The 14215-nt window shown below is 42.5% G+C and overlaps 1 protein-coding gene across 1 annotated transcript; it reads right to left on the reverse strand.

Annotated features, from left to right (window-relative positions):
* Nucleotides 1–829: 829 nt before the first annotated feature.
* Nucleotides 830–12439, reverse strand: LOC118372113 (protocadherin gamma-A11-like). Its single transcript, XM_035757878.2, has 2 exons — nucleotides 10753–12439; nucleotides 830–1691 (listed from the first exon to the last, which is right to left on the reverse strand). Exons 1-2 carry the CDS (start codon nucleotides 12300–12302, stop codon nucleotides 830–832), a joined length of 2412 nt encoding a protein of 803 aa, XP_035613771.2. The 5' UTR covers nucleotides 12303–12439.
* Between the last annotated feature and the right edge of the window lie 1776 nt (nucleotides 12440–14215).

Here is a 14215-nt window from a genome sequence, read left to right on the forward strand (position 1 = left end):
CAGTGAAGTTAAGATAGCCCTTGTTCCAATGTTAAGAACAAACTGTTTGTGTTTTTAACTAGGAGAAACGTCAACATCTGACGATATTTGTAATGATGTATATATTATAGGCAGCCAACTTAGTGTTTTTAGTTGCATATTTATTTGTATTTGTTGGAGGCCCATTAGTAGGTGTATAACAACTTTTTTATGCTCAGAATTGACCTTTTATTATTATTATTTGTATTTAATGGTTAGCATTATTAGACCGTAGTTGCCATATTATAAGTATTGTTTTTTGGGGGGGGTCGTTTTTTTATTTGGACATTCTTTAAACCGAGAAGGTGCATCTCAAGAGATTTCATCCTGTAAAATGGCTAATAAATTATTATCTCTCAAAATACAGTAGTTCTATTTTCGAGCCTCTTTCCAAACAGGTTTTCACACCTCCAGTGCAAAACACACATTAGCAATTAATTGTCAGTACAACCCTAATCAGAAAACCGAGAAGCGACTGAAGTCTATTATCTGAAAAATCCACCGATTCTATCAATTACAAAAAGAGCATATACGATGTTACAACTGTAGCAAACCACATATAATCGCACCACGGGATATTGCTATTCAATTGCGACGGTACTGAAATAATAATCTAAAACATTTCAAATTGAATGAAACTGAAGTATAAATAATTTCCTTAATAGACAAGCTGGGTTAACGACGAAAAGTGGTTTCTCCAACAACAACTAAAATATTACACAACGCAGATTAGCTGCAATTTTTAAATAACATAGCCCCAACCTATCATATAAGCCTAAAAAAAAACATTTCCGTTATGTTATTATTTGCATTAAAAGCCTACCTCTGGGGACCCTTCCGACTCGTCAAGATCTTCAGAAAAGTCGGTTGGAGTTTTTCTCAGAGTCTGGTCCGCAGGCAGTGTGTTTTCGTTGTACGATGTGAGGAACTTGAAGTCACTTGTTCGCGAACCCGTCGTCAGGTATGCGTCATAATTGTAAGTGCTGCGGACAGTTCCTGCGCCATCCACCTCTGCGTAGTTGGGAGGGAGATACGCACTGGGGATGGCGACCGCTCCGTCAAACAACAGTCTAGGCTTTCTCCTGCGGCAAAACCTCACGGCCAGGATGACAATAATGAAGGTGAGGAAAAAGGTGGAGACGGACACCAGCGCGATGATCAGATAAGAGCTGAGTTTGGAATTGTTTTCATCATAAGAGACATCTTTCAGTTCTGGCACTTCAGCCAAGTTATCAGAAATCACTAAATACATAGTACAGGTGGCAGAGAGGGAGGGCTGTCCGTTATCTTTCACTGACACAATGAGGTTCTGTTTCATGCTGTCAGATTCAGAAATGTCCCGCTGTGTCCTGATCTCTCCGCTGTGGAGACCAATAGTGAAAAGTCCCGGATCAGTGGATTTGACTGTATGATAGGACAGCCAGGCGTTCTGACCGGAGTCTGCGTCCACCGCTATCACCTTTGAAACCAGAGAGCCCCCGTGCGCAGCTTTGGGGACCAGCTCGGTCATGAAGGACATCCCCTCCGGGGCGGGGTACAGTATCTGAGGAGAGTTGTCATTCACATCCGTTATGAACACACTAACTGTGACGTTGCTGCTGAGCGGAGGAGAACCGTTGTCTCTGGCCACCACGTGGACTTTAAAACTCCTGAACTGTTCATAATCAAACGACCTCACAGCGTGGATCACCCCCGTTTCTCCATTAACGGAAAAAAACGAGGACACAGGAACACTGTTCACCTCACCAGGTAAGAGAGAATAAATCACTGTCCCGTTCTGTCTCCAGTCTGGGTCCCGTGCAGTAACGGAACATAAGGAAGAGCCAGGTTTGTTATTTTCAGTCACGTGGGCTTTATAGGACTGTTCCTCAAACACAGGTGGGTTGTCGTTGACGTCAGCTACAGATAACTGAACACTTTTAGAGGAGGACAGAGGTGGAGAGCCCTCGTCGGTGGCAGTGATAGTAATGTTGTAATCAGACATCAGTTCTCGGTCCAGTTCGCCCGTGGTCACCAGAGAATAGTAGTTTTTGATGGATGGCACCAGCTTAAAGGGAAGGTTTTGCTGAATGGAGCAGCGGACCAGCCGGTTATTCTCAGAGTCTCTATCCTGCACGTTAATGATGCCCACCTCTGTACCAGGTGACGCGTTCTCAGGTATGGGGCTATTCAGAGATTTGAGATATATCACAGGAGCGTTGTCATTAACATCAGTAATTTCTATTATCACTTTGGCATATGATGCTAAACCTAAACCGTCCTTCGCTTTCACGCGCAGCTCAAAGGACGGAACCTCTTCAAAGTCAACAGAACCGATAACTTTAATTATTCCTCCCTTACGGTCTATAGAAAATACTTTTTTATCATCATCTGAAATGTGATCGAAATCATATGTGACCTCTCCATTAACTCCCTCATCTGCATCCGTAGCACTCACTGTAACAGCTACAGTATCTAAAGCAGAGTTTTCAGGCAGACTGGCTTTATAGACGGCCTGGTTAAACACTGGGGCGTTATCATTAGCATCCAGTACAGTGACGTGTATGACTACAGTACCTGATCTCTGCGGAGAGCCTCCGTCCATCGCTGTAAGCAATAATTTAATATCCTGCTTTACTTCACGGTCAAGCTTTTCATCTAGAACAAGCTCAACATTGTTACTCTCAACGGACAACACAAATTTGTCATTATTTTGTAGAGTGTATATTTGAACCGAGTTCTTCCCTATGTCCGCGTCATGAGCCTCTCCTAATAAAAAACGAGAACCTTTCTCCGCGGATTCCCTTATCTCTATATCTATCATGTCATCATTAAATTGTGGCGAATTGTCATTAATATCTTGAACATGAAGAGTAATTCGGTGCAGCTCCAAAGGATTCTCCAATATAAGTTCCTGGTTTAATACGCACGAAGCCTTCTTGCCACAAAGCCCATCTCTGTCAATCCTTTCGGCAGCATTTAAATCTCCGTTACTCAGATTAATGTCACAATACCGTTTGCGGTTCCCTTCGCTATCAATACGGGCCTTACGAGCGGATAGTCTGCTCGCCTCCAGCCCGAGGTCCTTGGCTATATTTCCAATAACAGATCCTCGTTTCATCTCCTCCGGAAAAGAATAGCTCACGTCTCCATAGGCGGAGTGCAGCGGTAGAAGAAAGAAAACAACGCTGCAGACCAGACCTGTCACCGAGATTCCTTTGTGCCCCATCCTTAGATTAAAAACGTTAAATAACCACCTTACAGTTAGACAGATCGATGTAATGAAAAATTATTCGACAAAACCATGAAAATTCCCTATATTATCAACAAAGAATATGTGCATCTACCTCAACCGTTATCTGCAGTGAAACGGCACCAGAGCTTTGTCAATGAAAACAGCAATGGGTGAAGAGCTACATATACTGTACCTCCGCTAGTGAACAGCGACACTGTGAGTACCCGTCCAAAATTACACATAGTGTACACATACACGCGGACATTGCGCTAAATACATTTTTAAAGTAGTAGGTGAACATTGGAAACATGATGTATGCCTAGCATAAGGAAAGGCATAACCAAATAGGGACAGGAAACATAAACATAAAACCACGATCACTCATTTCCCTAAAACCATTCGCACTCTCGAGTAAAGTATATGCCAGGTTGAAATTAACCACTATTTACCAAATGGTAGCTAGGCCTATAAAGTCTGCAGAGGTGCAGGGTCCTTCTGTCTCTCATCTGTCACTCATTGGTGAAATGCACAGAGCCAGTGAGTAGAACTGTCAAGGAAGATATAGCTGAAGTCGGAAGTTTACATACAGTACACCTTAGCCAAATATATTTAAACTCGGTTTTTCACCATTCCTGACATTTAATCCTAGTAAAAAGTCCCAGTCTTAGGTCAGTTAGGATCACCACATTATTTTAAGAATGTGACATGGTAGAATAATAGTAGAGAGAATGATCTATTTCAGCTTTTATTTCTTTCATCACATTCCCAGTGGGTCAGAAGTTGACATACCGTCAATTAGTATTTTGTAGAATTGTCTTTAAAATGATTAACTTGGGTCAAATGTTTCAGGTAGCCTTCCACAAGCTTCCCACAATAAGTTGGGTGAATTTTGGCACATTCCTCCTGACAGAGCTGGTGTAACTGAGTCAGGTTTGAAGGCCTCCTTGCTCGTACACACTTTTTCAGTTCTGCCCACAAATCTTATTTAGGATTGAGGTCAGGGCTTTGTTGTGGCCTCTCCATTACCTTGACTTTGTTGTCCTCAAGCCATTTTGCCACAACTTTGGAAGTATGCTTGGAGTCATTGTCCATTTGGAAGACCCATTTGCGACCAAGCTTTAACTTCCTGACTGATGTCTTTAAACGTTGCTTCAATATATCCACATAATTTTCTTTCCTCATGATGCAATCTATTTTGTGAAGAGCACCAGTCCCTCCTGCAGCAAAGCACCCCCACAACATGATGCTGCCACCCCCGTGCTTCACGGTTGGGATGGTGTTCTTTGGCTTGCAAGCCTCCCCCTTCTTCCTCCAAACATAAAGATGGTCATTATGGCCAAACAGTTCTATTTTTGTTTCATCAGACCAGAGGAAATTTCTCTAAAAAGTACGATCTTTGTCCCCATGTGCAGTTGCAAACTGTAGTGTGGCTTTTTTATGGCGGTTTTGGAGCAGTGGCTTCTTCCTTGCTGAGTGGCCTTTCAGGTTATGTCGATATAGGACTCGTTTTACTGTGGATATAGATACTTTTGACCCCGTTTCCTCCAGCATCTTCACAATGTCCTTTGCTGTTGTTCTGGGATGGATTTGCACTTTTCGCACCAACGTACGTTTATCTCTAGAAGACAGAGCGCGTCACCTTCCTGAGCGGTATGACAGCTGCGTGGTCCCATGGTGTTTATACTTGCATACTATTGTTTGTACAGATGAACGTGGTACCTTCAGGCATTTGGAAATTTCTCCCAAGGATGAACCAGACTTGTGGAGGTCTACAATTATTTTTCTGAGGTCTTGGCTGATTTCTTTTGATTTTCCCATTATATCAAGCAAAGAGCACAGCGTTTGAAGGTAGGCCTTGAAATACATCCACAGGTACACCTCCAATTGACTCAAATGATGTAAATGAGCTATCAGACGCTTCTAAAGCCATGACGTCAATTGCTGGAATTTTCCAAGCTGTTTAAAGGCACAGTCAACTTAGTGTATGTAAACGTATGACCCACTGGAATTGTGATACAGTGAATTATAAATGAAATTATCTGTCTGTAAACAATTGTTGTAAATATTACTTGTGTCATGCACAATGTAGATATCCTAACTGACATGCCAAAACTATAGTTTGTTAAGAAATTTGTGGAGTGGTTGAAAAACGAGTTTTAATGACTCCAACCTAAGTGTATGTAAACATCTGTGTTCAACTGTAAGTGATAGGCCTACTGTCAATCAAAAATAATAGACGCTACAGGTTTTACAAAACAAACACGAGCGTTTCAACACAATGGACAGCGACACTCCGATACAGTTCTGTACTTTTCTCAACATTGTGCTCTCTACACGTTGTTCTTTAGCCTTATGAGGGTACATACACTCAACGGTTCTGCAGAGAACCAGGCTATATCAGGCTCTCTGTAATATTAAAACTGGGCGGTAGGCTATGAGGGAGAATTGATTTTTGTTTATCAGTCCCAAACCAAACGTTCCCAAACACAATGCAAAGAACATAATATCATCTGGGATGTCTGCCTTGAAATGAGGAGGGTTGTTTCAAAGCAGAAAATAAAACACTTACATCATATTTGAAAATACAAACATGGGACAGATAATGAATGCAAATCTACATTTAGGAGACCTGTGGAAACAGTGTTTTCATCATGAATCACACAAAAAACAGTTTTGAAATTGTGGCCACAAAATACTTTGACTACAAGTGTAAAATCTGCTACAGAGCAGCGGCGCCCCGTCATTCAGGGAAAAGCCTCACCTGTTTTGAGCTCCAGCTGTTTAGCCCAAAAGGTAAATACTGTATATACAGTACCAGACAAAAGTTTGGACACACCTACACACTCAAAGGTTTTTCTTAATGTTTGACCATTTTCTACATTGTAGAATAATAGTGAGGACATCAAAACTATGAAATAACACATATGGAATCATGGTGTAACCAAAAAAGTGTTAAACAAATCATAATATGTGTTATATTTGAGATTACTCAAAGTAGTCACCCTTTGCCTTGATGACAGCTTTGCACACTCTTGGCATTCTCTCAACCAGCTTCATGAGGTAGTCACCTGGAATGCATTTCAATTAACCTGCGTGCCTTGTTAAAAACTTAATTTGGAGATTTTTCCCCCTCTTAATGCATTTGAGCCAATCAGTTGTGCTGTGACAAGGTAGGCGTGGCATACAGAATATTTGGTAAAAGACCAAGTCCATATTATGGCAAGAACAGCTGGAAAATAAGCAAAGAGAAACAATATTCCATCATTACTTTAGGACATGAAGGTCAGTTAATGCATTACATTTCAAGAACTTTGAAAGTTTCTTCAAGTGCAGTCACAAAAACCATCAAGCTCCCTGATGAAACTGGCTCTCATGAGGACTGCCACTGGAATGGAAGACCCAGAGTTACCTCTGCTGCAGCTCCATGATGAAACTGGCTCTCATGAGGACTGCCACAGGAATGGAAAACCCAGAGTTAACTGCACTTCAGATTGCAGCCCAAATAAATGCTTCCAAGAGCTCCAGTAAACAGACACATCTCGACATAAACTGTTCAGAGGAGACTGTGTGAATCAGGCCTTCATTGCTGAATTTCTGCAAAGAAACCACTACTAAGAAGAAGACACTTGTTTGGGCCAAGAAACATGAGCAATTCACATTAGACTGGTGGAAATCTGTCCTTTGGTATGATGAGTCCAAATTGGAGACTTTTGGTTCCAACCCTGTGTCTTTGTGAAACGCAAAGAGGTGAAAGTGTGATTTCTGCATTTGTGGTTCACACTGTGAAGCATGGAGGAGGAGGTGTGATGGTGTTTTGCTTGTGACAATGTTGGTGATTTATTTTGAATTCAAGGCATTAACCAGCTTGGCTGCCACAGCCCTCTGCAGCGATGCGCCATCCCATCTGGTTTGAGCTTAGTGGGACTATCACTTTTTTTTCAACAGGAAAATGACACAAAACACACCTCCAGGCTGTGTAAGGGTTATTTGACCAAGAAGGAGAGTGATGTAGGGCTACATCAGATGACCTGGCCTCCACAATCACCCGACCTCAACCAAATTGAGATGGTTTGGGATGCGTTGCACCGCAGAGTGAAGGAAAAGCAGCCAACAAGTGCTCAGCACATGTGGGAACTCCTTCGAGACTGTTGGAAAAGCATTCCTCATGGAGCTGGTTGAGAGAATGCCAAGAGTGTGCAAAGCTGTCATCAAAGCAAAGGGTGGCTACTTTGAAGAATCTCAAATATAAAATATATTCTGATTTGTTTAACACTTTTTTGGTTACTACATGATTCCATATGTGTTATTTCATAGTTTTGATGTCTTCACTATTATTCGACAATGTAGATATAGTACAAATAAAGAAAAACCCTTGAATGGGTGTGTGTGTCCAATCTTTTGAATGTTACAGTATATATATATAAAAAAAGTATAAATATATATATATATATACTTTTTTTTTACTATTTTGCATGTTATTTCTTCATTAATACTTGTCACATTTTAGTTTGCAAACAATGTTATCCCTTTTATTGAGTTAATACATCTGCATACAAACATGGGCTCCAAGAAAGTTATATTTACCCTCTCAGCTCACTGTCCACCAAGGACGTTGCCTCTCTGATCATCACTCTCTCTCGCTTGGGCAAGGGACATTTAAGGTACACTCAGATTTGACGATGTGAAACGTAATTCAAGGGTTGAGGGTTTAGGTCTGAGGGCTGTCTATTTTCACTTTGAAATGCAGCCAACGTCTCTTTTTCGCTTTGTTGAGTAAGGCTGCTCCAAAATGCAGGTGTTTCAGCCTAGCTCATTGCTTTCTGTGGTGGAGGGGCAGCCAGCGAGGAACACAAAGCGTAGGGGTTGGTCATCTTCTCTAGTTACGCCATTATTGGCTCAGTGTTCTGTCACTCATGGGGACACTCCCTCACTGCAAAATCTACAGAGAGAGCTTGAAAGTTCAAGACCCCTTGGTTGCTGCCTTAGATTTACATTAGAAGTGCCCAACCAAGAAGGCAGAAAGTCATTGGCCACAGATAAAATTACGTCATTATATCTACCATAGCTTTGATTGAAGTGATCATGTCAACATCATACTTTCAAAATCTTAGCTAGCAAACTACACAGGCAGTCACCATCATGATTCACGTTGACAATCTACTGGCAAATCCTTTTCAATCCTTGTCATAGGAAGATCAATTATTGATAAAAACGTATCAGTGCTCATCAGCCATTAGACATAAACATTACACAACAAGTTGGAAATTGCAAATTCAACAATGAGTTGTTTGGAAGATATCAGTGGCTAACTGCAAGCATTGAAAAAAACAAATCCCTATGTCCTGCCTGCTATTCGGCGGAGAAAGTGTGTGGACCATGTCTGGTTTTAATGGTCTCTTCTCCAAGCTTAAAAGGATAAACATTAACACGCAACACAATGGGACAGAAAAGGTTGAATACATTGGCCATGCTGTCAAGCCAGCATGACCTCAGCCACGTTCAAACAACTGGTAACTCAGAACTGGGAAATTGTTTTGAACAATCATCCAACTCACAATTCCAAGTCGGGTAACTCGGGCCTCTTTCTAGAGCTCCAACCCGATCCTCACTGACGTCACTGACGTGATTCAACTTTCTTCTTTTTTTTTTGAGTTCTCAGTTGTCTTGAAAGCAGCATAAATCCAGAGGATGCCAGACTTTTATGACAACATTTTATGTCAAAATGTGCCTACAAGAAGGACTGCCGCGCCACATACCTGTTCAAGTTAGCACAGCACAACTGTGAGTCCAAATATGTATTGTATGCTGCTACATAAATTATGTAATATATTATGTAATATGCCAGGGATTATGTAATATGCCAGGGATTATGTAATATGCCAGGCAGATATGTGTAACTAAGAAGGTAATACTAAGTGTATGTTAAGTAGTAAGCTGTTTGTTGCCCTGTGCCTCACCTTAATCATTCGGTCCCTTTCCCCTCATCTGACTTGGTGGTGCACATGTAGGCAATAGCCTGTTTTAGAGAAATGTCAACATTGAATATTGTAAGAGCTTTCATTGTCTGTTTACATGCCCCGTTTATTTGTCCTATGATTCTGACTTGGTGTACAGGGAGAATACTGTAAGAATGGCCCATGTTCTGACTTCTGTCGCTGTACATTTCAAAAGCACTGAACAAATACTTAAATTGACTACGTCCGTCTTAGCTCGCTCATTCATGTCTTCATCGAAATGACGGATTGCCTCATTCACACACATCGTTCCATTATGCCATAGTTTGTACACCTCAATTGTCAGTAGAAATCAAATTTATTTAAGCAAGTCAGCCATATCAGGTATGTTTTTTTTAACGCAGCAAACAAGGCTGAATATACTCTTTCGCTGCCAGACAAGGCTCCACTGATGTAGCAGTGGTAAGGATTCACTCCATGGTGCTGAAAAGAACGCTCTGCTGTTGGGACAGCTTTATGTAGGCCCTAAATGTTTGTGGGCACCTTTTTGTCACCATTATAGTGCAATTCATGTATGGTTTAGTGTTGTGTTGTGCAGTGACTTTGCTGGCATGAATTTAAAAAATGGAGAGCTCACCCCACCAAGCTATACATGCAAAAATCGCCACTGATACAGAGCCTAATTGGTGCCAAGTCCATTAACGGTAAAGGCCTACCTTTGGGGACACATCGGAATCTCCAAGATCATCAGCAAAGTCTGTAGTAATTTTTCTCAGAGTCTGGTCCGCGGGTAGTGTGTTGTCATTGTAAGATGTGACGAACTTGAAGTCACTTGTGCGCGATCCCGTCGTCAGGTATGCGTCATAATTGTATGTGCTGCGGAGAGTTCCAGCGCCATCCACCTCTGCGTAGTTGGGAGGGAGATACGCGCTGGGGATGGCGACCGCTCCATCAAACAACAGTCTGGGCTTTCTCCTGCGGCAAAACCTCACCGCCAGGATGACAATGATGAAGGTGAAGAAAAAGGTGGTAACAGACACCAGCGCGATGATCAGATAAGAGGTGAGTTTGGAATTGCTCTCATCATAAGATACATCTTTCAGTTCTGGTACTTCAGCCAAGTTATCAGAAATCACTAAATAAATTGTACAGGTGGCAGAGAGAGAGGGCTGTCCGTTATCTTTCACTGACACAATGAGGTTCTGTTTCATGCTGTCAGATTCAGAAATGTCCCGCTGTGTCCTGATCTCTCCACTGTGGAGACCAATAGTGAAAAGTCCCGTATCAGTTGATTTGACTATATGATAGGAAAGCCAGGCGTTCTGGCCGGAGTCCGCGTCCACCGCTATCACCTTGGAAACCAGAGAGCCCCCGTGCGCAGCTTTGGGGACCAGTTCAGTCATGAAGGATTTCCCCTCCGGGGCAGGGTATAGTATCTGAGGAGAGTTGTCATTCACATCCATTATGAACACACTGACCGTGACGTTGCTGCTGAGCGGAGGAGAACCGTTGTCTCTGGCCACCACGTGGACTTTAAAACTCCTGAATTGCTCATAATCAAACGACCTCACAGCGTGGATCACCCCCGTGTCTCCGTTAACGGATAAAAACGAGGACACCGGGACACCGTTCACCTCACCAGGTAAGAGAGAATAAATCACTGTACCGTTCTGTCTCCAGTCTGGGTCCCGTGCAGTAATGGTACACACAGACACACCCGGTTTGTTATTTTCAGTCACGTGGGCTTTATAGGACTGTTCCTCAAACACAGGTGGGTTGTCGTTGACGTCAGCTACAGATAACTGAACACTTTTAGAGGAGGACAGAGGTGGAGAGCCCTCGTCGGTGGCAGTGATTGTAATGTTGTAATCAGACACCAGTTCTCGGTCCAGTTCGCCCGTGGTCACCAGAGAATAGTAGTTTTTGATGGATGGCACCAGCTTAAAGGGAAGGTTTTGCTGAATGGAGCAGCGGACCTGTCGGTTATTCTCAGAGTCTCTATCCTGCACGTTAATGATGCCCACCTCTGTACCAGGTGACGCGTTCTCAGGCATGGGGTTAGTCAGAGATTGTAGATATATCACAGGGGCGTTGTCATTGACATCAGTGATTTCTATTATCAACGTAGAGGAAGATGCTAATCCTAAACCGTCCTTTGCGCTGATCTGCATTTCATATGACGACTCATCTTCATAATCCAGAGACCCAATAACTCTTAGTTCTCCTGTTTTATGATCCAGAGAAAATACAATGTTATTTTCATCTGAAACATGGTCAAAATCATACATAACTTCGCCATTGGGTCCCTCGTCTAAATCACTGGCGCTCACTGTAATTACAAGAGTACCTAAAGGAGAGTTTTCAGGCAGACTGGCTTTATAGACGGCCTGGCTAAACACTGGGGCGTTGTCGTTAGCATCCAGTACAGTGACGTGTATGAGTACAGTACCTGATCTCTGCGGAGAACCTCCGTCCACAGATGTGAGTAATAATTTAAATTCCTGCTGTTGTTCACGGTCTAGCTCTTTGTCTAAGACTAAATCGGCATTTTTCCGTCCACCACTTTTTGTATTAACATTCAAAATGAAATGGTTATTCGCTTCAAGTGTATAGCTTTGAACCGTGTTCTGTCCTATATCCGCATCACGAGCCTCATCTAATAAAAAGCGAGCTCCTTTGTCGGATAATTCTGCTATTTCAATTTTAATCACCTCTTTCTTAAATTGCGGTGCGTTATCATTAATATCTTGAACATGAAGACTAATACGGTGCAGCTCCAAAGGATTCTCCAACACAAGTTCCTGGTTTAATACGCACGAAGCCTTCTTGCCACAAAGCCCCTCTCTGTCAATTCTCTCCGCAACAATCAAATCCCCGGTAGTCAGATTAATGTCACAGTACCGTTTTTGGTTCCCTTCGGTATCAATACGGGCCTTACGAGCGGACAATATCCTCGCCTCCAGTCTGAGATCTTTGGCTATATTACCAATCACAGATCCTCGTTTCATCTCCTCCGGAAAAGAATAGCTCACGTCTCCATAGGCGGAGTGCAGCGGTAGAAGAAAGAAAGCAAAACCACAGACCAGGCCTGTCACCGAGATTCCTTTGTTTCCCATCGTTAGGATGCGGTGAAGAAATCCCCTTATATTTAGATCGATCGAAGTATAACGATTCCACAGGCTGAGATATGGTTTGATAAAAATTACAACAAAAAATAAACCAAGAGAATGCGCAATCTGACCATTTCCACGGTTTTCTGCATTAGTGGCAAACCCTGAGCTGTAACTACGACAGCAGTGGGAGGAGAGGTGTATAGAGTATATTCAACCTCAGCTAGTCAACAGCGACACTTAGAGCAACCTTCAGAAATGACGCATACTCAATTACATTGCACTGTTAAATATGTTTGATATAGGAAATATTTCCGTATACTTACTCATAGTATATCCTGTAGGCTTCTATGTTGAGGAAACGAGGCCATTGTAAGCGTATAGAGCAATCAATAGCCGTAGGTCACAGCCAGTATGTTTCAGCACCATGGACAGCGACCACTAGGGACCGACACTCTCAAACTTCTCGTCTCTCGAGTCTCTCTATACAAATAGGGTTACGAGTTGGAAACTAAAAAACAACTTACCATGCTGCTACTCTTACAGTTAGGGCTCCTTTACTTTCTGAGGCGACAGAGATGGTTGGTTAGCAACAAATAAATACAATGGAATCACACCATTCTAAAAGCATGCATATCAACAAAACGACACGAAAGTCCCAAACCTGTCAATCCTCATCTCAATTTAGTTTGGCTGCTATAAAGATACCCATTTGTTAATACCATGTCGTTAACAAGTGCTGGGATCCCATTGTATGGGCCTACTGTTAGTTCACTGAAGGGATAGAGAGCTCGGGAGGGAGGGAAAGAGCAGCGCGTGCGCAACTCATTAGAAGCAGCTCGTGCCTGGTGCTACACAGCGGCATACAGAGAGTCATTTTAGAACTGCACACAGCGATGAAATAGTCACCGGCCAAGTCGACTGATTCGCCTTTGTACTTAAATGCAAGGTATTCATTCCAGTGATATTAAACAACATAGTTAGCCTACGTTTTCGGGTTTGCGAGGCCGAGGCAGTATTCTTCAAAATAGATGTAGGTTAATATTTGGTTTCTGTAAAGGCTACGCTTCAGACACACAAAGCTTCATGATTTACAACCCTGTTATTCCACATTCCAAAGGGCTGGGCATACACTGAAGCATAGCCATCACCTGTCAATCATCCATCTAACGTTCTACATGTATCGATGAATCCATAGCACCATACGTTTTCTCTGTGGGATCCATGAAGAACTTCATCCTCCCTGAAACGGATCCCGTGGTCGTGGGAAACAACCTGCAATGATAAAAAGCTCGATAAATATCATTTCTTACATATTGCTGTTTGCTTGGAAATCACGGAATGTAACCGTAACTGCACGTTTAGCTTTCATATGCTTATTTTTCCAATCAAATCAAATTGTATTGGTCGCGGGGGTAGGCTACATGGGTACAACGTTTAAGAGGGTCATAATTGAAATTTGAGTAACAGCCTTCCCCCTAAAGTTTAGCATGATTGACCCACTCTCCAAATAGCCTGGCCTGGGTATGCGCTCGCTTGCTTAACTTGGCCCCATCATACTATATTCTCGTGTGAACATGCATTTTTGGGTAAGGATGAGGATACTGTGTTGAAAATGCACTGCCTATAATCGGCTGTAAACGAAAGCATGTTCAACAACGCTGGTCCCCTTGCTTGACTGTAACAGCTTCGTCTGTGTGTGTTGTGTTTCTCCAGCAGAGAGCGCCTTCCACTCAGAGCGCGCCAGCCCAAGCAAGACTTAATGCCGGCGAAAGCTATTAACAATGTCTTCACACGCCATTTGTGCTTTACAACAGCTCTGCAACATGTCCCGTTGTTGGTCTAAAGCATATTTAAATTGCATACAATATTTCAGATGCGTTATCAACTTGTAAAATGTTTGTTTGTGTGTGATGATA

Source organism: Oncorhynchus keta, chromosome 30 (assembly GCF_023373465.1).
Source record: "Oncorhynchus keta strain PuntledgeMale-10-30-2019 chromosome 30, Oket_V2, whole genome shotgun sequence".
Taxonomy (NCBI): domain Eukaryota; kingdom Metazoa; phylum Chordata; class Actinopteri; order Salmoniformes; family Salmonidae; genus Oncorhynchus; species Oncorhynchus keta.